The 25,485-nt window shown below is 29.4% G+C and overlaps 1 protein-coding gene across 5 annotated transcripts in view; it reads right to left on the minus strand.

The window, feature by feature from the left end:
• Positions 1 to 25,485, minus strand: part of LOC142330190 (protein yellow-like) — a 118,814-nt gene that overhangs the window by 56,925 nt on the left and 36,404 nt on the right. For 4 of the 5 annotated variants that reach the window (XM_075375308.1, XM_075375307.1, XM_075375306.1 and 1 more), the window contains one exon: positions 13,709 to 13,941. The exons of the other annotated variant lie outside the window; for it this stretch is intronic. In XM_075375308.1, the coding sequence (XP_075231423.1) occupies positions 13,709 to 13,844 (136 nt within the window). In that variant the 5' untranslated portion in view covers positions 13,845 to 13,941. The remainder of the gene's footprint in view (positions 1 to 13,708; positions 13,942 to 25,485) is intronic. 5 annotated transcript variants of the gene reach the window in all.

Consider the following 25,485-nt stretch of genomic DNA (forward strand, 5'->3'; position numbering starts at 1 on the left):
AGAATACCGGTATCCACGATCTAGTATTCAAATCCGTTGTAGTAAATCCTGACTGGGTTAACCCCCACCCCACCACCTTTAACATAGTCGGCAGAGTAGTAGTACTAACTCATAATGCCTATTAACAAAGTAACTACATCCAATAAATTTTTTCAGCTGTCACTGAAGGAATTTTTTTTTTTATAAACCAATCTTACAGTTAAGTATGATTTATTCACTTGGGATATGCTGTATACTCGTATTTTTGTAAACAATTTCTAAAGACAAAAATTACACCAGTAAATTATCAAACATCTTATTTAAAAAATAATTTTTGGAATTTTTGACCTTCGGGAAATTCATTTCTGATAATAGATAACTGATATAATTGGATAAATTCCGATTAATCGAGGTTTTAAACTCTAAAAAAAATACAAAATACTTTTTAAAAAAATAAAATATTACTGTTCTAATAATTCTAGTAATCTGTTCTACAAAATTATTAAATTTTATTGCTTATTTTAATATTTTCATGCATGATTTCATTTAAAATTAATGTATTTGTAAGTCCTTACATAAACAACGCCTACATATAATATTGACTGTTTTATGCCGTTTAAATCTATCATGAATAATTTAACACCGTGAAAATATACGCTTATCTATATAAAAAATATATTCTTTAAGTTACAAAATAAATTTAGGAAACATAACCAGAATAAATTCAATTTTTGACGCTATATCATTCTCAAAAATTTTTTTTTTGTTTTTTTTTCTTTAAGCTGTTTGTTTCTTTATGGTCTGTTAACTTAAATAGTATTATCAAAATTGTTTGCGTGTTCATTCACAGTCAGATAAATTATTGTTTCAGCTGTAACGATCGTTTTAACAGTAGGTTGTATTGTTTCTGTGTTTGTTAATATTATTTTTATTTCATTGTACATTGCGTTGTAAATAGCTCAATTATCAATTTTTATCACCCTGTTCATTTTTTTTTTTTTTAATTCTTATTTGTTATATAATAACGCACAAAATCTATATATCTATTTCCCAATACATTACTTTTTGGTTGAAATCAAATATACATTAAACTGAATTACGAATTTACTTCTAAAAATTTTTTTATAGTGTCTAATTTTTATAATATTTTGTAGCCAAATTGCACTGTTATTATAATCAGGATTCTTCAACAAAAAAATTGAATTCTCATTCTTGTTTATTAAATCTGTTTAAAATAGTAAGATACCTCAGAAATAACTCAATGAATTTTATAAAATATTAATCAAGAATCTTAAAAATCAGATTAGATTTAAATAAATTTTCTATTTCCCAGGAGCACGCAGCTTCTCCACTATATTTTTCAGGGTGCATAGAATAAGTTTTAATGTTTATTTATATATTTAGCTCTACCTCTAATGAGTACCGATCTAATTTTATGTAATCCTTAATAAAAGAAAACAAAAACAATAATGGTTGAGATTATTATATTACAAAATTGTTGGCTATTACTCTAATAATAAAGACAGTGGAAGAGTGGTAAAGACCCTTTTTTCCATCCGAAAAATTCTGAATTTAAATTTTACACCCGCTAAAGAAAAAGGTCGATCGAATATCTTTTTTATATACTAGCCGGTCAGGATTAGCTTCGCTCGTCCCACCGTTTAGACAGGGAGCCTCGCCCCCTAGACCCGGACGCATTCGTTATCCTCATGGTTGTTAGAATATTAAATATTTTACAGATATTCATTAAAGAAAAAAAAATTACTCATTCTACTTCATTATATTTCTTTTGCCAGAAATTTCTTATTTTTGGTGATAGAATATAATAATGAAGTAAAAGGATACTTTTTTCTTTAATGAATATCTTTAATTCACTTATTAATTTCCGAAAGGGTTAGGGCCTCGATCTGTAGCTTAAAACCTTCCCTGGGATAGCACAAATGGATCCTGAAAATTTTAAAGCAATCGATGGGCTGGTTCTCGCATGATGCTGTCGCAAACAGACTAACTTTCGCATTTTAAAAATATATATATAAGATTTTTGTGATATTTTAACAGAGCTCTAACCGCAATGTTTTGCTTTTTTATCCCCAAAACACAAATATAATTATAGAAAAATCGTTCGTATCAATAAATATAATTTTTTCAAATGATCATTCGAAAAATTCCTTCAAAATAAAAAATGAGCACAAACAGCAAAAAAACCAAATCACCGTGTTTTTTTTTATTGAAGAAATTAAATACATAAAGGAAAAAGAACTTGGGACGTGCTTTAAAGGAATAATTATATTCGCCAGAAAAAAAAATGAAAAAACCTTTCGTAACTTACTGGTTATTTCAAGAAAAATTTTAAATCTAATGATTTGTGATTTTTATCCTCTAGATCATTGATTTTCAAACTTTTTCGCCCACTGTCCACACTGAGAATCAAAAATTTTCTAGCGCCCTCAAAATTTTTAAACTTACCATCTGTTAAAAATAATAATAGCAAATGTTGTTTTTAAGATGCGCTCTTAAAAACAGCAATTGCAATTATTGTTTTTAAACGTGGCATAACATGGTCTTGGGTTAAGCTGAGAACGGGTGATACATGTTGCAGTCTCAATCTTTAAAGATTTTAATATCTCGGCACAAATTGAACAAAAGTCAAAAACTGTAACGCTACATTAAAAACCTCACAATTTGTCATTAAAGCTAGATCAAAACCCTTTAATTTCCATATTTATTTGTATCAATACGTTTCTTAGATCGAGATATTTGCAATATTAAAGAGAAAAGTGGCCTTTTCTCTTTAAAGTGGAATATTTCGATTAAGAAAAATCGTAGAGACATACAAAAAAAAAAATTAAAGCTAAAGTCTTAAGTTTTTAAACGATTTTAATGCAGTTTACTGAAAAAATTTAGTTTTGTCCCATGTACTCGATCAAATACGAAGAAAATCTTTCTAATTTTTAAAACTTTTCTTCTCACTGATTTTTTTTTTAATTGATGATTTTTTAAATCTGAAGTATACTGCCAAAAAGTAGAATACCAAGGTTTAATTTTTTTATCCGTCTCTCTAAGCCTCTTTTGCAAAGTTAAAGTAGTTTGAATACAATCATTTTTAATCATAAATTATAGGTGTCCCTCTAATTTTTTGTACTAGTGTAGTAGGTATTTAATATTATTTTGAAATATAAGGAAAACATAATTTTTGTATTTTTTACTCAGCCCCTTCCTGGGACACTTGTAAAGCTATCAATAGTTGTTTTACGTATATATTTGTTTATAGTATAATGTGTAGTTAATTAAACCCCAACCACCAAAGTTTTCGTGTCATCCTCAGTGTCATTTGCGTGACATCCCTCAGTGGAGCTGTCGTCTGTCCGGGCTTGCGCGGGTGGGCGGCGGTGGTGAAGCTGTGGGGCTCCTGGACCTCCCTGCTTTGGCACCCTCGGGGTTGTGCTATACTTAATTGCAAACCCGGTCCCGGGTGGAGAGGAACAGTGAAGTATGAGTTTTAGTCGGTAGGGTGCGGGCACATATAGGCTCTTAATAACATCTAGCCGAACCCGTGCGAGTCCGACACTCCCCCACTTGTGGAGGGTACGTAAATGGTATTTCTCCGCAACACCGATAATAAAAAAAAAAACCACCAGACACCGGTTATCCAGGATCTTTTATTCAAATACATATAAAAACAACCAAGTTTTACTAGGATTTGAACCTAAGTACCTTCTCGACTTCGAAAATCAGCTGTTAAATAAGGAATCTACGACGATGATTTTACCGCACTAGACCAGCCCGGTAAGATAGATGTATTTAGTTTACAATTGTTCCTAAAGTAATGTTAACTTGGTCTCGCGCCATACCTTTTGAAAGAAAAAGAAATCACTCTACAGCTATTTTAACATTATTATTTATTAGTAAATAAATAAGAAAATAAGTGAGGTCCAAAGTGTATTAATATTTTCAAACTGAACAAAGAATTAAGTTTTAAATTCTCTGCAAACGCCAGAGATTCTTTTTATTTTATTTTTTGAGAGGATTTTTCAATCGCTGATGATGAATTTTAATAAAAAAATAAATTAAAGATTAAGGATTAAAGGAATTATAATTTTAAGAAATTTTTATAGATAACATTTTTTTTTAATTTTTATAACTATAAGCTCTCTTTGTGTAACAGACTTTCATAAAAACTGATAAATGAAGAAATACCGGATAATTTATTAATCGTTAATGTAAATTCAGGTCGTGGAAATCCTTAACAGAGTTTCTCCGAACCCATATTATTTCGCAAACTTTATATTTTTTACTCAACTAAACCTCATTTTCCATAATTTATGATTCTATTCTTTTTTTTTTAATAAAATAAAAAAAATATTTATTACTGTACTTATTAATATTGATTGATTTATATTATTTATTTATAATTCAGTTGTTTAAAAATCGAATAAACCTTTCACTTTAAGCTGTAAATAATAATAATAGTTATATAGTAGTTAGTAAATTCACTTTTAACAAGATAAAGTGGTTTTTAGTTATTCAAGCCTTTCTTTCTTTCCATGACCAAGCACCGGAAATTTTTTTATAGTAATTGTTCCGGAACATAAGAAAATAAGTTATTTAATATTAAGAGTATAGAGAAATTTTCTTGTAATTATTTTGACTTATTATAAAGTTATTCGTACAAGATTAAAATCAGCACGCTAAGCTCCATTTTTTTTGTGTGTTCAGTCATTCGACTATATGATACAGCTATTCCCTATCTAGTGTCAGTCGTTACGCTTCGGTATACCTCCTACATCCTATATCCCTAACAATTTATTTTACATATTCCAAACGTTTACTGCCTACACAACTTTTCCCATCTACCTGTCCCTCCAATTTCAAAGCGACTACTAATAATTAAATAATACTAATAATTAATATGTGGCCTATAAGTCTGTCACTTCTTTTAACTATATTTTTCCTAATGCTTCTTCAGTTTGCTGCAACACCTTTTCATTTGTCATTTTATCCACCCATCTGATTTTTAAAATTCCCCTATAACACCGAATTTCAAAAGTTTCTAATCTTTTCTTCTCAGTACTCCGATCGTCCAAGTTTCACTTCCATATAAAGCTACGCTCCAAACATATACTTTCAAAAATACTTTCCTGATGTTTAAATTAATCTTTGATGTACGCAAATTATATTTCTGACTGAAAGCTCGTTTCGACTGAGCTATTCGGCATTTTATATTGCTCCTGCTTTTAGTAGTTTTTATATTGCTATCCATCTTTAGTAATTCTACTTCCCAAATAACAAAATTCTTCTACCTCCATAGTCTTTTCTCGTCCTAATTTTATATTCAGTGATCCATCTACTTTATTTCTACTACATTTCATTATTTCCGTTTTGTTCTTGTTTATTTTCGTGTGGTAGTTCTTGCGTAGGATTTTATCCATGCCATTTATTGTAGCTTCTAAATTTAAATATAAATTTTCTATGGAGTAATCTCCACGCTTACATAAAAATATGCAATGATTAATTGCCTGTCAGTATTTTGCTTTTTCATAAAATTATCTGGTGATATATAAATATATATATGTTTAATGGACAAACGTTATATTGTGTAGATAAAGTGTTGAACTTGCCTTTTTTATTTCATTAGACCGTATCATGAAACTACCTCATAATTCACAACGTACACTCGACTCAATAGTAAATACTCATAGTACGAGTATTAATAACATTAAAATATAAAAATAACTAATCTACAGATTGTTCAAAAAGTGACGCAACCTTATAAAAAAATGATTCCTTCTTTTGTTGCAGGTTTATTTGGGAAAAATTGAGAAAAAATGTGTTACACAATGCAACAGAGAATATTCATTGTCCCACAGTACATTAGATGTGCCAGTTATGCACAGACACAGAATGCATTTACAGAAATATTTGGTGCATCCGCACCAAACATGTCCTGTATCAAGCGGCTATACGACAAGTTCCAACAGACAGGGAATGTGGCAGATACAGCAAAAAGTGGTCGACCGAAAATGAAAAATTGATCGACGTGCAAGCTGCATATTCTGTTTGTCCCAAGAAGTCTATGCGATGACTATCTAGCCAGTCTCGTCTCTCCGTTAGTAGTGCCTACACGGTATTACGGAGGTATTTAAAGATGCAACCGTACAGAATTCGTGTTGTTCACGAATTGTTACCTCTAGACATTGGAAAATGTGTAGCTTTCTGTCAGGAGTTCATGTCATCTATAATATCTGATGGGGAAGAACTTGATGATTGATTTTGATCTGACGAGACATGGATCCATCTTGATGATACCTGAATTCATAGAATTCAACAAAAATGTGATGTGGAAATTCCACATCTGCACGGACAAAAAGTGGATTTCTGTTGTACAACGTCACGTAGACAAATCTTCATGACAAGCGAACAGTGAGCGCAACATACAGATAGTACAACAATTTGTAAACACTATACCTGCAGACCGGCTAGAATACATGTGGTTTCAGCAGAAAAATTCTATCGATCATATAGCCAACAACACTGTGACCTGATCATTGTCTTCATGGACAAGTGATTTCAAAGGATCTGTGGCCCCTTGATCTCCTAATTTATCCTTTCCTGACTTTTTTTTTATGTGGATACCTTAAGGATGCTGCTTACAAAACTCATCCTCACACCACTCCCGAACTGCAAAGCAAAATTGAACGATGTGTCGTTGCAATTCCTCAACAAATTTTACACAATATTTTTAAGAGCATGTAATGTATTCAATTATGTGAATCGCATAATATAGGTCACTTTCAACAACTATTTAACTTACTGATTTTCCCATACGGTTGCACCACTTTTTGAACACTTTGTAGAAGAACAAAAAACAACTTTAGAAGTATTTTATCGAAATTTTTTTTAATTTTCAAAAAAATTCGTTTTTTTAAATCGAAAAGTCGAATTCATAAACTGTTTAAAGATTAATTAATTACATTTGTTTTATCTTTATGATAGTGTACTTGTACATTTATCTCGATACATCGATTTTTAAACTGTACATTTCATGAACGAGGCAATGTTATTTTAAAGTTCCGGACAGAGATGGGGAGTTTTTCATACGTTACGAAAAAAGATTGACAACAAATTTGTAATATTTTCCTGGCATTATTTATTTATTCTTATACAGTGGAAAAATGAATATGTATAAGAAGATTCCCTAAGATTTTTTGGGGTAGAGGTAATTTATGATGAATTTTACTGAAAAATTATCATTATGTTTAAATAAACGAAAAAAGTTTTTTAATTTAAAAAATCGGTATTTTTTAATTTTTTCCTGCTCCCTCACCTCCAAAATTACTTTCCGATTGATTTTTCTAGGTTTACCATGTCAAATGAAAAAACTAAAACGATTTTCACTAAAAGATATACAACCAATAAAATGTTATCTAAGATTTCTTTTTTTTGGGGGGTAGGGGAAAGTAAATTACGGTGAATTCTATTGTAATATTATTTAAACTTTTAATGCTTAAATTAAACGCTTAAATAAAAAAATCTTAATCTTATTAAAAGCTTAAATAAACCAAAAAAAGTTTTGAATAATTAAAAAATGGATATTTTAAAACTTTTATCGGCTCCCTTACCACCCAATATTGCTACAGAAGGATTTTTAAGGTGCTTACGTGCCCCTTAATTACTACTTTGCCTAGGAAGATATTAAAAAAAAAAATCGGTTAAAAATATACAATTAAAAAAGATAGCGTTTTTCCGATTTTTGGGAAAGGAGAATTATGAGCAATTTTTTTTAAATTGTAAGATAAATATGCACGTATGAATTGAATTTAATATAAAGTGGGGTTATGTTTACAAAATTTTTAGAAAATTAACCTCCGCCCACCCCTGGAAATATTGACCCCAATAAATTACTATCCCAACCCCGTAGGGGGAAGACACCCAGCTTGTGACGCAGCTTGTGACGTTACCGGTCGCCACACCATCCCCTCCCTTCCAAGCCCTGATCAGTTAGACCCTCTAACTGATTACATCTCACAGTCATCAGCCAGGCCTCGGTCGGGATGCCACCGATGTAAATGCCTCAGCAGACATTTGCATCGGTAAATACATATCAAATTTCGCCTTCACGTAGGCCTCAAACCGACATCTTCACATCCAATCTAACATGATTCCCTCAAACAAACTAACCGAAACCGCGGACCCCGCGCCTGGTACAGATTTGACAACACCGTTCGTGGCTTTGAATGCCACAGAAAACGAACGAATTTAAAGTTAAATCAGTGCTACATTCATACCAATCAAAATTGTGTTTTACGCAACATAGAAATTCAGACCTACACCCAAATAAGTCGACCAGTTTAGGTCACCTAACAAGGGAAACCTAACCTCATTCCGGTCCGCGCGGGAGCCGGGAACAAACCCCGTACCCCCACCCGGTCCCATCATGGTGTCTCACGTGGCATACTAAGTCACGATTAGGGCCACCATTGGCGGAGGGAAGCCACGCTTCCGGTCGCACGGGCTACCATACCCCGACAGTGCAGCCACCCCCACCAGCGGGAGCCCCAAATCGAATCAAAAACAACACCAATATAACCGTAGCACGATGCCAATGCGCCTACCTCCAACCAATCCAATGCCTAAGCCGGAACCCTAACCACCCGGGATCCTACCACGATCGAGTATCAAATTCCCTTTGCAGACCTACACATCACAAGGGCGCGAAGAAAACCAGTCACTATAGACCATTCCTCGCGGATCATCCAGTTGGTACGGAGATAGAAAGGAATGTATTCTCTTTCAAGTTCCCTAACAGCTCGTGAACGTTCGACCTCATATCGGGGATAGACGTAGATGACGTGATCCACTATATGATCAGTCCCGCAATCCGGGCATTGACTCGAATCCACCAAACGAAACCTAACCAAACTCGCCCGAAAGGCACCATGCCCGAAGAGAAACTGTGTGATATACCGATTGGGGGAAAACCCATCTAATCGCACCTAAATTAGACAATATAGAAAATATACCATGCGTGTAGCGACCTGTGGGGGATTCGTCCCACCTGATCTGTCAAGACGCAAGGCCCCGGTCTTCAATCTTCTGCTTTCGTTCTGACGTCAATAGGTTATTTACCTTGTAAATTTAGCGTTCCTTACGCTCATTAGCCAAGATATCTATTGGTTTGACTCCGGCTAAATCACAGACTGCCTCCCAGTAAATTACCAACAAACTGCTCTGTATATACGAGTCTCTATACAAAATTTCATCAAAATCGGCTTATCCAGTCAAAATTTATTAAGCTTCAAAAATAAAAAAGAGGTAATTTTCGTACGAACGAAAATTACCTCTTTTTTATTTTTTGGGATTCCTGGGTCATGAAACGTCGAGAAATGTAAAAAAAAACCACTACTACATTTTTTTACTTATTACCATACTTTCCTTCTTGCAGCGTAGATCTAATACCTGATGCCAGGAAAGTAAAAATTCATTTTATCACACATCGCTAACTGCTGCAGGGTGCCAGTTAGAATAAAACGGAATATAAAGAAGTTAATTACTGCTGGCAATCTACTTCTCTCCTTCACGTTAGTTGACATTCAACACATCTATTCATTTTTCTGAAAAAATAAACTGTCAAAAAATAAAAATATTTAATTAAAAAAAATAATAAATAAATTACCCAAAAAAAGTTAAAAATGTTTTTAAGATTATTATTGAAAAATTGAACATCATAAACGTTTGTTAAAAATGTTACTCTACTTTAAATGATCACTGTCTGTACAATAATTACATATATAGTTTCTTTGAAATATTCTGAAATACTTTGAGAGTATAAAATATAAATTTAAAAAATATGTTTGGAGTCATTACCCCAAATAAATTTCACATAAAAAAATTCAGGCTGTGAAACTAACCAAAATGAAAGCCATTTAATATTTTTCACATCTAGTTTCTAACGTGGTCTAGAGTAAACCCCAACTCCTTGTCTCATTTTGAAAAGTAAATCATTTTGAAGTCTAAAAAAATAAAATTTAAGAAATGTTCCAGACTTTTTTCTTTTTTAGTGTTTTACTAATGAAAATTTATTTAAGTGGTAGGTATGACTATACCCTTTATATTTAGATTGTTTGAGTTGCTCCCCAGAGGAGGCTCCCTCTTGAGGTGGTCTTATACCAAAATTTCTATCGAATCGAGATAGGAGTATTTGCTAAATTTTATTTTTCTACTTTAACGGTTGAAAAACGTATTCAGAGTTTGCTATACTTCATAAAAATTCTGTACATAAACAGTTAAGCAACGGTTAAGCGGCAGAATATAACTATTTTATTAGAAACAATTTTTATAATTTACTGCTCTTATTTATTATTCTCGTTTAATACGTTCACATAAATACGCACTTCTTTTAAACGATATTTTACAAATTTAATTTTAGACTAATAAAGCTATAAACTATGTTGTCTTCAACATAGTTTGATTCAACATAGTTAATAATGTGTTAAACTTGGAATTTAATTTAATAGAATGTATAGCATTAAAAAACGATTGTACTATAATATACAGGAAAATTATAATATAAATTAATTAATGTCGATTTAAACAAATAATGAAATAAATAAATTCACATTATTTTAAGTTTGGTATTTCTTTAGATTTTAACTGAAACAAATTTTTTCAAAAAAGTTTAACATAGTAAAAATTTATTTTAAAATTAACAATAAAATGATATAAAATAGTTTTAATAATAAAGAGTTTAATTCTAATATTTATAACAAAGCACCTATTAATATAGTGTTTATTATTACACAATAAATCTGTACAGGAATGACAAACAAAAATTTGAAGGAATACTTTCAAGAACGTTTTTAAATTTATGGAGTCAATATCTAATACCATAATTAATCACATTAAAAAAAGGTTGACAACACAGTTGTACGATTTTCCCGCAGCTAAATCCGCCTTCCGGGAAAGTCCTACAATTTTGGGTTGTTTCTGATGCACGGCTTACACACACATACAATCGCAATTTAATTAAAAATATTTATAATTTCATTAAAATATAATAATTTTCGTTTATTTAATTCAATGATTACAACTAAAGCGGGCGCGCATACTGTATTTAATTCGCGTGAATGTGGCGATACTACCGGCGACGATCGGCACTAACCAAACTCATGTAATTTCACAACTCACATAAAACAAATTTCCCTTATACGGTTGGCAGAATGATGTAGCCGCAAGGCTTAACGCACCAGATACCGAATCACCCCAGAAATCAAGTTCGAGACCCAGCCAGATCGAGTCACTTTTTTTACAGTTTAAATATTATTCATTTATTTATTTCTACCGCTCACCTGTAATATCACAACATAGCAGACGACTACAACAGCATTTTTTAGAGTGGGGATGCGATATTTTCAAAAAACATTTTTTTTCAAATATTGTTATTTTTTAATCGTTAACAAATGTGCCTAAGAGATGTGGCCTTAATTAGGCGAAATCTCGAGATTCTGAGGGTGACCTTGCTATACAGCTTCACTCCCTTGAACTTTTAAGCTGAAAATTAAATGGTAGCAATGTACCATATATAGAAGTCATCTGACCAAGTTTAGTAAAAATCGGCTGAGTAGTTCTAGAGATATGGTAATTTAGAGATCAACATCGAACACACACTCACGTACATACAAACATTAACATCCGGAAAATCTCCTTCCGGTTTTTTGGGTTCCTTAGGTGTCAAAACGTCAAGATCTGGTGAAAACTGCATATGCCCAAATTGGACCAACTACAATACTTTTTTCCTTCTAGAGCTATAGATCTGCTATAGCGCTATCTAGACCGAAAGTAATAAATAAAAATGTTCCAAGTACAGAAAATAAAATACTACAATATTTCATAATATAATCAATATATATATATATATATATATATATATATATATATAATATATATATGTATTGATATATTGAATTTACCATCTTAGATTTATATATTTTTGAACAGACTGCCCCTAAATTGCGACCTTTAATCAATTTTAAATTTGCCATTTGCCCCCTGTTATATTGTGTTCAAAATAATAGAAAAAATTCTTAGGAATAAAATAAAAACATTGCCTAATGCATTTAATATTAAAAAATGGTTATAAATTAAAAATTAAATAGTTTAAATGTGTATAATGACACTAGAATGCTTAGTTATGCATAACTAACATGAATTCTAGCATACATACAGACACCATAAAAATAATAAAAAATAGATTAAAATGTAACAAAGACGATAAAAAATTTAGTAAAGGTATCACTATAAGAAATACTTGTCAACAAAATTATTTTGAATTTAATAATACAATACACAAAAAAATATCTTTCCTGTGAGATTTCCACTATCAGCAATAATGTCAGAAATATTACAGGGTCTTCATAAAATAAGATGATATTTATTTATCAAATTTGTTATCTCACTTTTTTACAAAACTAATAAATTTCAATATGTGCACCATTATGTCCAATCGATACTCAGTTTCTGCCCAAACCTTTGGATTTGGGAAGAAACAGAAGATAACAGAAGATTTGTTACTTAGTAACAAATTATGGTTACAATTGCTTTATTAATACTTTCCTTTAAGTGATATAGGTCGTGCATTTTTTTGAGAATAAACAATTTTTTTATATAACCCACAACAAAAAAAATCGCAAAGGTGTCAGGTCTGGACTCCTGACTCCTAACAACAAGTTTTGATTTTTATAGCAATTAAAATATCTTACATTTGCAAAAATATAAATAGTACAAATCTGCCACGAAGAAAAATTAATGAATAGATTTTTTTTTTTGAAAAATATTTAAATTGAAGAGAGATAGAACAAAAAACCAAAAAAAAACATAATATTTCAACCTGAAGAGATGGGAATTGATTTAAAAAAAAAAAAAAAATTTTTTTATTATTTATAAATGCATTGTAGGTATCAAATCTTCTTAATAAACTTTTCTCTAAAATGTCTCTGAAGAAATAGAAATTTATTTTTTTCGCTTTATCCCACCACCCCCAAACAGTTTTTTTTTTAATTATAACAATTAATCCCCCATATACAGAAACGTTTGAGTCAAATTTGAAGAAAATCAGTTTGGTTAATCCTGAGCTATAAGGTAGTGCGACACACATACGTAAAAATGTACGCATATACACACACACACACACACACACATTTTTTATTGGCCTAGATAAACTAGTTGGATCTTAAATCGTAAAGTTTTACAAAAAAACCCAATACCCTATTTTTGGCATGGTCACCATACTTTCCCCTTTAGTATAGTTATTCCAGCTGTATTCGCCGGAAAACTAAAAAAAAAACAACAGGGGATAAAAATTAATTTCTCTTTGAAAACAGTTTTGTTTAATAATAAATTTCATGAATTTTAAACAAATTTTGTTTATTATATATATATATATATATATATATATATATACTTTTTTTTTTAAGTAAGCCATTCCTGCTTTTTTCAAATATTAGTAGTATTTTTGTAAAATTAAAAAAAAAACATCTGATTTATGTTATTCATGAATCAACACAGAAATGAATACTAAATTTTGTCAATTTTTTTCTCTGGCGTGGATGAATAAAAGAAAATCCGAAAATGTTCAAAGCTATACTGTACAAAGCAGTAATACATTAATTGCGAACTATTAAATTTAAAAAAAAAACAATAATTACATATAATTTATTTAAAGTTTTATACATACCCGGTTGATAATCATGTTGTGTAGTATGCTGAAAATTACTATCGGAATGAACAGATGTAATTGGTTGAGCATTATGCCAATTATAATCTGGTGGCCAAACGTAACTTTTATCTGTCGCCGCTTCTATTAATGTCATCTTGAAAGTACTTGGTTCATGTCTTAATAATAACAAAAAATTATCGACAATAACTTATTACCACTTTAATATATGTTTGTATATATTTTTATTTTTCCTAAATAAAGAAAAGAATTTAGTAAAACACACACGCACTTTTTATTAAAATTAATAATTATTATTTATTATAATTACTATAATGAATTATGTTATAAAAGAGTGTTTGTTTCTCCCTTTCACTACGTTATATATACTAATTTATCCACCAACATAACCTATGTTTATATAACCCCCACTACATGTGCTTTCACATATACAATTATATCTTTCCGTTCAAGAACAACACAGTTTTATTTTTGTAAACATTATACCAGTATGCATGTAAAAACTGTTTAACGTATTGTTTTTTTATCAGATTTCATATTATATAATTTATGATAATTACAAAAAAAAATATTGAATTATAATCAGTACATATAAATAAGTAATTAACTAATAATAAGTGCTAGAATAATATTTTTTTTATTTTTTTGTTTCTGTTAATATCTATCTTATGATTATCCGATAAATTCTTTGATGAATATGGGTTGATAAACCGGTTAGAAATATCGGATAATTCCAGGTTAGCCATTAACAATATTAGAAAGTTGTCTAGAAAAATTATTAGTTTATGATATTTAAATTAATAAAACAACATATCTTGAAATTATCTTTTTATTCAGAAGTTTCAGAATTAGAATCCTAGTGAGGATTAACATTTTTCAATCGCTACGAAAAAATGTAATCCTTCACTTTAGAAAAAAGAGCGAGTGGGTATCTAATTTGATTTTTTTTTTTTTTTTTTTGTCTTCAGTCATTTGACTGGTTTGATGCAGCTCTCCAAGATTCCCTATCTAGTGCTAGTCGTTTCATTTCAGTATACCCTCTACATCCTACATCCCCAACAATTTGTTTTACATACTCCAAACGTGGCCTGCCTACACAATTTTTCCCTTCTACCTGTCCTTCCAATATTAAAGCGACTATTCCAGGATGCCTTAGTATGTGGCCTATAAGTCTGTTTCTTCTTTTAACTATATTTTTCCAAATGCTACTTTCTTCATCTATTTGCCGCAACACCTCTTCATTTGTCACTTTATCCACCCATCTGATTTTTAACATTCTCCTATAGCACCACATTTCAAAAGCTTCTAATCTTTTCTTCTCAGATACTCCGATTGTCCAAGTTTCACTTCCATATAAAGCGACACTCCAAACGTACACTTTCAAAAATCTTTTCCTGACATTTAAATTCATTTTTGATGTAAACAAATTATATTTCTTACTGAAAGCTCGTTTAGCTTGTGCTATTCGGCATTTTATATCGCTCCTGCTTCGTCCATCTTTAGTAATTTTACTTCCCAAATAACAAAATTCTTCTACCTCCATAATCTTTTCTCCTCCTATTTTCACATTCAGTGGTCCATCTTTGTTATTTCTACTACATTTCATTACTTTTGTTTTGTTCTTGTTTATTTTCATGCGATAGTTTTTGCGTAGGACTTCATCTATGCCGTTCATTGTTTCTTCTAAATCCTTTTTACTCTCGGCTAGAATTACTATATCATCAGCAAATCGTAGCATCTTTATCTTTTCACCTTGTACTGTTACTCCGAATCTAAATTGTTCTTTAACATCATTAACTGCTAGTTCCATGTAAAGATTAAAAAGTAACGGCGATAGGGAACATCCTTGTCGGACTCCCTTTCTTATTAGGGCTTCTTTCTTATGTTCTTCAATTGTTATTGTTGCTGTTTGGTTCCTGTACATGTTAGCAATTGTTCTTCTATCTCTGTATTTGAACCCTAATTTTTTTAAAATGCTGAACATTTTATTCCAGTCTACGTTATCGAAAGCCTTTTCTAGGTCTATAAACGCCAAGTATGTTGGTTTGTTTTTCTTTAATCTTCCTTCTACTATTAATCTGAGGCCTAAAATTGCTTCCCTTGTCCCTATACTTTTCCTGAAACCAAATTGGTCTTCTCCTAACACTTCTTCCACTCTCCTCTCAATTCTTCTGTATAAAATTCTAGTTAAGATTTTTGATGCATGACTAGTTAAACTAATTGTTCTGTATTCTTCACATTTATCTGCCCCTGCTTTCTTTGGTATCATAACTATAACACTAATTTGATACACGTCTGAAATTACCGAAATGTAAAATAAAAGTTTTTAAAAGGTCTGCGTAAAAAGACCGTGTTAAGACTCAGATTTCATTTGCTCCTTTTTTATTAAAAGAAGAAACTTTATATTTTATTAGTGAAGGACTTGAACATTTTAAAATAAAAATTTACGCTTTTTTTCTTACTCTATAAATTTTCTCTTTTTTGTTACTCTTATTAACTGAATTGGTCTAATGCCCTATTTTTAGTCAGTCTAGTTCCACCCTCCAAAGACTCAAATTGTGTTTGTTATGAATGTATAATTAATTGATATAATAATTTTATACGTATGAATTACAAGTTCAAATTATAATAAAAATAATTTTTAATATAAATGAAATAAGGACCTTTATTTATTTGATTGAACCAGGGAATAATAGTTTTTTTTTGTTTTTTAACCTCCTGGACCACCGTTAGGTACTACTTCAGAGGATGAGATGAATGATTTGTAGCGTGTGTGCAAATGCTATGCCTGACCGGGATTCGAACCCGGGACCTCTGGATGAGAGGCCGAAATGCTATCTAAAATGCTATTCTAAATAAATATTTAGAACAATTAAACCTAACCGAGGTATTGAACCAAAACCGGCATATTATTCGAAAGACCGACTTTTTGTTATTTTATTTTGTTTCTTTTTGGAAAAGAATCAACTGATTCTAATATAAAATTTTACAAAAAAAACCCTTTGATCCATAAAAAATTGTTATTACGCGTCAAAAAAGCACTACAATAAAAAATTGTTAAAAAAATAAATAAAAAATAAAAATAACAATATTGATGACTATAGATACCAAAAGAAACGTCAATGTTCCAACTTGCAGCGTCGTAACGAACCGCGTTTCTAACATACCCTGCTCAACTTTTTTCGACTTTAAATTACCGTAACTCAAGAAGGACTCAACCGATCTTCATAAAATTTTCACATACACAACTTCAGATACACTACTACAGCATATCTAAATTTTAATGAAATTGATTTAATAGCTGAAGATTTTCGAGCTATAAGATTTCATACTGGAAGGAAACCCCATTATTTAAGTGAACGATATTTTTGTAGTACTCATGCCCCAAAACGTAAAGAAAATTAATTTTCATCTACATTCTCATCATGCGAAGCAAAATAGTACCGTACTTTTTTTTGAAAAGTCGGTAATAATAATTTTTTTATTAATTAATTCTAACTGCTAATTAACAGAACAAAGTATTATTGCCTGAATATTAAAGATTTTAATACAAACGTTATAGGTTAAAATTTAATAAAATTTTATCATAGTGGATGGTTGAATAACAAAAAATGGGTTGTAAAAAACATCCCTTTAAAAACAAAAAAAAATCATTTAAGTGAATGATTAAATTTTGTGAAAAAAATTAATTTTTCTAATTAGAAAAAATCTATTTTTTTTCTATTTAATAGAAAAAAATTACTCTTTACTTAATTGGGATTAAAATTTATAATTTACTTTGCTGCTTCTTCTCTGCTTTGCATCCGCGTTCTGAAAAGATCGGTCTGTCTGTTCAAATCACGATCAAGTTTGATTTGTCACTCAATAAATTTCATACAATATTTTCACAAAAATCCTTCCCGTGGTGAATTAAAAGTTAACTAGTAAAATTCTGAACTTTATTTTAATGCAAATCAACAAAAACTTTAAAAATTATAACGATTTACTTTCAGATGAATAAAAATATTTGTCATTTAAAAAAAAAAAAATTTTTTTAAACGAAAAAACAGATCAAATATATTACTCAATTGTATATTTAAAGGGTTTATTACGCTTTATAAGACGAGCATTACGTAGAAAAACAATCTCATTAATACAGCAATAAAATGAATCGCATATAATTTCTAATAAGTCACAAGTTTTTATCATATTTCGTCGTGTTCAACGTAATAGTAAGCCAATGTAATTTCCACAATTATTCTACGTACCTGACTCAAAATACTTTTTTCCATTGCTCCTAGGTTTCCTACAAAAATAAAACTGCGTATTATTCTATTTACTTTCGTATCACAATAAACGTCAGTGAGCTGATCTCCTTTTTATTTTTTGATATTTTCTTAATGATACAAAAAAAATTATATTTAAGATCCGTAAACTTTTACCAAATTTTGAAGGGATAAGTTTTTATCACATTTTGAACCGATGCACAACCCACTTCATTATTATATTTTTAATTTATTTATTATTTTTATTAATTTATTATTTTTAATATAATTATCTATTATTTTTTTAATTTAATTTTTTTATTTACTAATTTCAAATGAAGATTGGAAATAAAATTGTTTAATCTTTTTATAAAAAATTTTACTCTACATTCCTGTATCTAAGTCCCTTAAAACTTGTATAAAAACTTTTTTAAATGTTTATGATAAACTGTAAATACAAAGATTTTACAAGAAAATATTTTTTTGTCGACCTTCTTTTATGTAATATTAAAAGAAAAATTATCTGAGTAGGTATTGTCTCAACATTTCGTGTAGAGGTCCCAGATTCGAATCCGATCAAACATAGCATCTTTTCATATGCAGTCAATTTCCACCGACCTTTGTTTTTCCTGTTTAGCCTCCGGTAACTACCGTTTAGATAATACTTCAGAGGTGAATGAGGATGATATGTATGAGTGTTAATGAAGTGTTTCCACCGACCTAATGACCATAGCTGTTGATGCTCGCTTTTTCATAACAATGATAACTTTAAGTAACAATTTAAATAATTTTTGTAAATAATATTTATAAAATTAGTTTTGATGAAGTTACATCCGAAATTTTATCAGAATGTTTCCCTTACGAGTAATGCATAAGAACTATACTTCGTGCTGTAATTATTATTTTATTTTTTTAATGAGAAAAAATTATAGGAAATGATTCATAACAAATATGTAATATTTAAAAAAGCAAAATAATCTAGGTAGGAATGTAATGATGTCGTATTAAATAAAGAATTAAAAGAGATTTTACCATGTAATCATTTAGTTAAGATTTTAATCTAAGGCATTTTATAACGTACATCAATTTTTTAGTTTGTTAAAAATCATCTAAAATATCACTAATTTCTCAATCCAAACTGAATTTTCGTTCTGTTCTCGCATAAAATATTCAGACGGTTCCAAGGATATGATGAACCGTTCTCAAAAGATGCAAAATAAAAATACAACTTCTAATGCCAGCAAATTCTAAAATCATAAAAATCAATTACCCTTCAAATCTAATGTTAAAGAAAAAAATTACTTTCAATCTAGAAATTTTGATCCTAAATCACTACCGAAGTTCAAGATTATTGTGAAATTCAACGAAAAAAATAAGTCATATTTTAAGCATAAAAATAAAAAAAAAAAAGACTACTGAAGATGCTGTATCGAATCTTGTATTAGAAAATGACAATTAAAATAACCAAGAAGTATTATATTATATATTATAAATATATTATAAAAGTGCCAAGAAATATTTTGACTGTTTTATTTTACAAAATTTTCAATAAGTGTAAGATTACTCGTATTATATTAGGAGCTATATATATATTCACTGAAACAGTTGAATACATGTTGCTGATTTCACTGAGGAAAATTAAATGCATTTAGATTGAAAATTAAAATTCCAGATTTTAATGAGATCAAAAAAAATGTTTGTATATCTTTCTATGCCTAAAAATTATAAAATAATAAAATTTTATTAACAAAATTATAATATTTTTATTAATAGCTTTATTAAAGTATAAAAATAAGATAAATTATACATGATTATCCTAAAACAACATCAAAAAAAAAAAATCTTGCGTAATTCTGCACAAGAAGAGAAACTTATCGTTATTCTATTTTGTATAATTTTTTTGCTCAAGGAAAATACAAAACATAAATTAAATGAGGAAACTAAAAAAAAATATAATTTTGTTTTAATTTTAATTTTAAAATGTATTTTCTGTTTATATGAAAATTAAATTATTATAACCGTGATTTGATGAAATAATTAAAAATAACGATTAAACCCTATACACAACACACAATATGTCACGTTTTAACTCGCTCACCACTGTGACTCAGTTCAAAAGGGTATATGAAAAATACACCACTGTACAGTCAACATAATCTCAAACTGAGGTTGTGTTATCTTTTATCGACCTTTAATTGAGCGTAACTAAAGAACAACTCAACCAATTTTACTCAACTTCAAATACACTACTACGCGTATCTTAATTGAAATTAAATTTTATACAGTAATTTTGGAAATTTTCGAGCCAAAAACTTTATATAGGTCTATAAGAAAATTACATTCTTAAGTTAATGGGATTTTCGTATTCCTCATATCTCAAAACGTAAAGAAAATCCAATTTCTCCAACCGCCAATCCGACCATGGAACCGAATAAAATACCTCAAATTGAGGTTATATTGTCTGTTATCTACCTTAAATTGAGTATAACTGAAGAACCACTCGACCAACCAATCTTCACATGCACAACTTCAGATACACTAGTAGAGCATATCTAAATTTCAATAAAATTGAACTAGTAGCTTTGAGAGTTTTGAGCTACAAATTTTGTACATAGGGCTAACTAAATATATATATACATATACAAAACATGTCGTGATGATTTATAAGCAACGCTCAGAAAAAACTACTTATGATAAATTGACGAAAATTTGTACACACTTCCCTTTTTACGGTGTAAGCGCATATTAAGAAAAGATTTTTTGAGATTCCGAATTTAAAGGGTTAAACCCGCTTAAAATGAGATTTACTATTTTTTTTTTTAATTTTTCGGTAACAAATGAGGATATTAAAAAGCTAAATTAAAGCTTAATTAAAGCTAAATTAACCTTCAGAGAAAAAATAAAAAAATGTTATATACAGATATATATATTTTATCAAATATTTTTTTATTTCAAAATTTTCTTGATTCACGTCAAATTAACAATTACGTCAACTGTTCGGATAATTAAATTTCCAACGATAAAAATACACTAATATAGTAACTCAAACTGAATTAAAACTAAATACATTTTTAAATCGTAAGACCAACGCTACCAAATATAAAAAATCGTTGTACATATTCATAGATAAATATACGTAAATAGAAGGGATATATTCATTTATTTTGTTGTAGAATTTACAGCTAGTGTTAACTAATTTGAAAAACATATTAATTATTTTTTACTGAATTTTAATATGTAATCATTATCAAAAAACAGTTGTAGCTGACAACTTGTCGGAAACGACGCGAATCACTCTTATTAAGTGGTGGCTAATTTCAACAAAAAATTTGATAATTTTTTATAACAGCTAAATTCTATTAAAAAATTAACTTCATTAAGATATTATTACTTCTTGTATACATAAATAATGCATGAATTCAATTAAAGAAATTGTATCTGAAATATATAACCTGATACTTGATAAAATCTTCTATTGAACTGTAATAATTTGGCGTATAATGTATTGAAGTACAACAAAATAAAAATTTAACACAAACCAAATTAGTAAAATCTCTGATTTATCCTAACCGAAAAACGTTTTCAAGGGTCATATTAATATCTTCAGACATATTATTAAAATTATATAATGAAAAACTAATGTAAATAAAGATTTCAATCAGTTTTACGTAATTTTAGTAATATGATCGAAGATTTGTGTAATTACGTTAAACACGTTCTGCGATTTTGTAAATCAAACGATTTAGTAATTGTAGTTTATAGAATCTTTTATTAGTATACTGAAAACTATAGAAATTCATCCAATAGATACAACAGCGCTCATTTTTACTTCCTTGTACGAAGTAAAGGAAGTATTGTGATCGCGAAAAATTTCGGTTTTCAGATTTCAATGGAAATATCCATTTTGACCATGTATTTTGATTACTTTCGGCGTGACGTCTGTACGTACGTACGTATGTATCTCGCATAAGGATTAGCCGTAGGAGGTTGAAATTTTGGATTTAGGACTGTTGTAAAATCTAGTTGTGCACCTCCCCTTTTGATTGCAATCGACTGGACCAAAAGTTTCCAAAAAAACCCAAAATCCAAAATTTGGATTTTGACTTTTTCTTAACTGCACCAATAATCCCTCATTGAGAGCTTTTTAACGATATAATGTGGTACTTATTTTCGTTGTTTCCAGAGTTATAGCCAAATAAAATTTTAATTAATGAAATATTTGGTTCTTACAAGGGGAAGGCACATACGTTGGAATCCGATTTCATTTCTTTGCTTTTTTTTACCTTTTTTTAAATTTAAATATATTGATTTATTAATAATTATTATACTTTGATTGTAAAAAAAAAGTTTTAACAATAAATAATCGTTCAATAATAACAATAAAAAAAAAAATATATATATATATATATATATATGAAAAAAATCTTAAGTTATTAGTGAAATAAAATTTTATGTACTTTTCATTTTAATTTAAAGATTTTTACAACAGAGGTTAATAATTATTAATAAATCAATATATTTAAATTTTATAAAAAAGTTTTAAAAAATATATGTTTATGAAGACGGATTCAAACCGACGTATGTATGGTTACGGATCCGACACGTCACTTATACCACAACTACTTGAGCGACGTGAAACAAAATTAATATATAAACTAATATAAAATGCTGATATGGACACCGCAAAAAAATGTGATATAATGTGGTGTCCACCACAATGCAATTGTGTAACTGTCCACTTTATTAAAGAATTGGAGATCACTTTCAAAGGAAATAAGTTTAAATGAAGTGCAATAAAAAATGTGTATATGTAATTTAATAGGCATACAAGGAAGTCATGTGGTGTCCACATCAGATATTTTTTCTTGTAAAAAGTAACGTAAGTAATATATCTGATAAATGCGATTCACTTCACTAAACAATAACTTTTCTATAAATTTTACGATTACGAAATACAATAAACGAAAGATAATTAAAAGAAATAACAATTATTTCACCGCACGAACTTATTTTATGATTTATTACTATTGTTATTTTTCTTGTAGTATCACGATCATATTTGTAAGTTATCGGTTCATTGACGAACCGTTCTTTCGTGCACGATGTATTTAAACACCCTTTTATAACAGTAAAATAACATTATAGAAGATCACCCTATTAAGGTAATGCTTGTTGGATTTTAAATATATATGTTATAGACCCGAGCAACATATTTCATAAAACGACACTCTTACATGGTACAATTTTCTTTTCAATGTTCACTAACTGGCATCGTAACACTGACTGACAATAAATAGAATAGTGTGCGAGTAGTGGAGTTAGAGTAACGACTGAATGGATAAACTTTCAACAGCGGTTACAAAAACAATGTTTTTAGGTTATTTCTATGTGGCTTTAAAATACTGAATGACAACAAATAGAATAATAATAAGTATAATAAATACAAAAACGAAAGAAAAAGAAAATTATTATTTTTATAATAACAATTCGGTTTGTTAATCGGTCACGAATGCTATTTATTTATTCATTTCATTTTTTTTAAATTTATTTTATTGTATTTTTTTTTAATACAAAAACTTTCAATATATCTTTTCATAATTTTTCAGTTTTTTTTTTTTTTACGAAACAGTCTAAGTTAATAATTAAAAAGTAATGTATATAACGGTTTCATTGTAAGACATACTTATGAATTAATTATCTCAATTTTTTAACTTTTAAAAATGCATTTTAAAATTTTTTGGGCTGCATTCCCCCTCTAACTTTATACTGTGAAGATTTCTAGTATTTACTTTTATCATTTATTTCAAATTATGACCGCCAAAAAAGTACTTAATTCATTCAGAGACTCATTTATTTTACAAAATGATTGGTCCTCCTATAGTTTCGAGCTTAATTCTGTAATTTTATCTCCTCGTTTTACCTAATATCATAAATTATTGGTTCCTTTAATATTTTTGTTTAATTCATTACTTAATAGAAAAAAATTAACATTTTTGAGTTTTAGAACTTCTCCTTAGTTAAAAGTTAAGTCTAATTTGGTTAATAGTCCTATTATTCCATTTATATATCCCATGAAGAAGCCTCAATCTTATGCAGTGATAACATCAAACAAAACAAAACTTTTTTCCGGCCTCCGTGGCGCGAGTGAAGCGTCCGTCCGCAGGTCCCGGGTTCAAATCCCGGTCAGGCATGGTATTTTCACACACGCTATAAATCATTCATCTCATCCTCTGAAACAATACCTAACGGTGGTCTCGGAGGTTAAACAAACAAAAAAAAATTATTCTATAAAAGAGTTCAATGAAAAAAAAAATTAGCAATTTTTCAATTCTTTCACGAAGTAAAAGTATGTTTGGAAAGACTTCGTTTTTCGCAAAATTCATAACCCAATCTGTGAATTTTTACTTCAATTGCGATCGGTGAGGAACAAAAAGATATTTTTTTCATTTAGCTCAAATATTGTATTATGAGTTAGAATTTGTATTTATTATCCTACCTGCTCAAAAAAAAAAAAAATGATTTGGACATCGCCCCCCTAAGGGATTAAATCTAGATTTTTTCTTTTTTATCTGTCATTCCCGACTGAGAAGTTTTCATCAATTTATCAGTCAGTGACCTCCTTCTTATTGTTCCTTCTTATTATTTGGGATGAGCCTTCAGTTGTTATGACTATAATTGTGTATTTTTATTTTTATTTTCCATCAGTGGTGTAAATATTTGCTCTGATATATACTCGGATTTTTGGGTTTTAAACAGAAAAAAATGGTTATTTGAGGCAAACTTCCTACTCTAGGGAAGGGCAGCCGTATTAAACGCATAGTTCTGAATAGTTAGACAAATCCGACACAAGAACTCTTTTGGAATTTTTTTCTCATTCTTTTAGACCTCCTTTTAATATTAAAAAAAAGATTCTGCGGGAACTTTTTCTTTAGAAAAGTCGAATTTTGAATTTAAAAATTTTCTAATCAGATTTGGCAGTGTAAAAACACTCCTTATCATTTATTTTGGCTCTGAGGCCTTTTTAATAATAAGAAATTCTTACCCAAAAGGGTTATAGATGAAAATTATAAACCATAATGGTTAAATTTTAAAATATGCAAATATTTATAGATATGATTTATATCAGTGAGTGCGTGAGTTAATGAAAATGATTTATACAGAGTGTCCCAATAAGAAGTGGAGAAACTTTCAGAACATGTTCTACTGGTCAAAATATTGAAAAATTTTTATAAACACAGGTCTGGAAACGCTTCGTTTTCGAGTTACGACTAACGAAAGATTTCGCCTGGATTTCAGCTCTTCTAATAAAAAGAAGCACTACTGAAATTTTTGGGACCTAAATTAAGGAGTAAAGCTGGTAGGTTTTTATATAATTTGAGCTGGAAAATAGGTCCCAGAACTGTAAATAAAATAGTTTTTATGAGATCCGACGTAAAACATAAAATTCGGTGTCAAAAACAAGTTTTATTTTAGGTTTATACACGGTCATTCACGGGAACCGGATGTTTTTGAAGTGGATTGTACTCGGGCGTT

The sequence above is a fragment of the Lycorma delicatula genome, chromosome 9 (assembly GCF_047948215.1).
Source record: "Lycorma delicatula isolate Av1 chromosome 9, ASM4794821v1, whole genome shotgun sequence".
Lineage (NCBI taxonomy): Eukaryota > Metazoa > Arthropoda > Insecta > Hemiptera > Fulgoridae > Lycorma > Lycorma delicatula.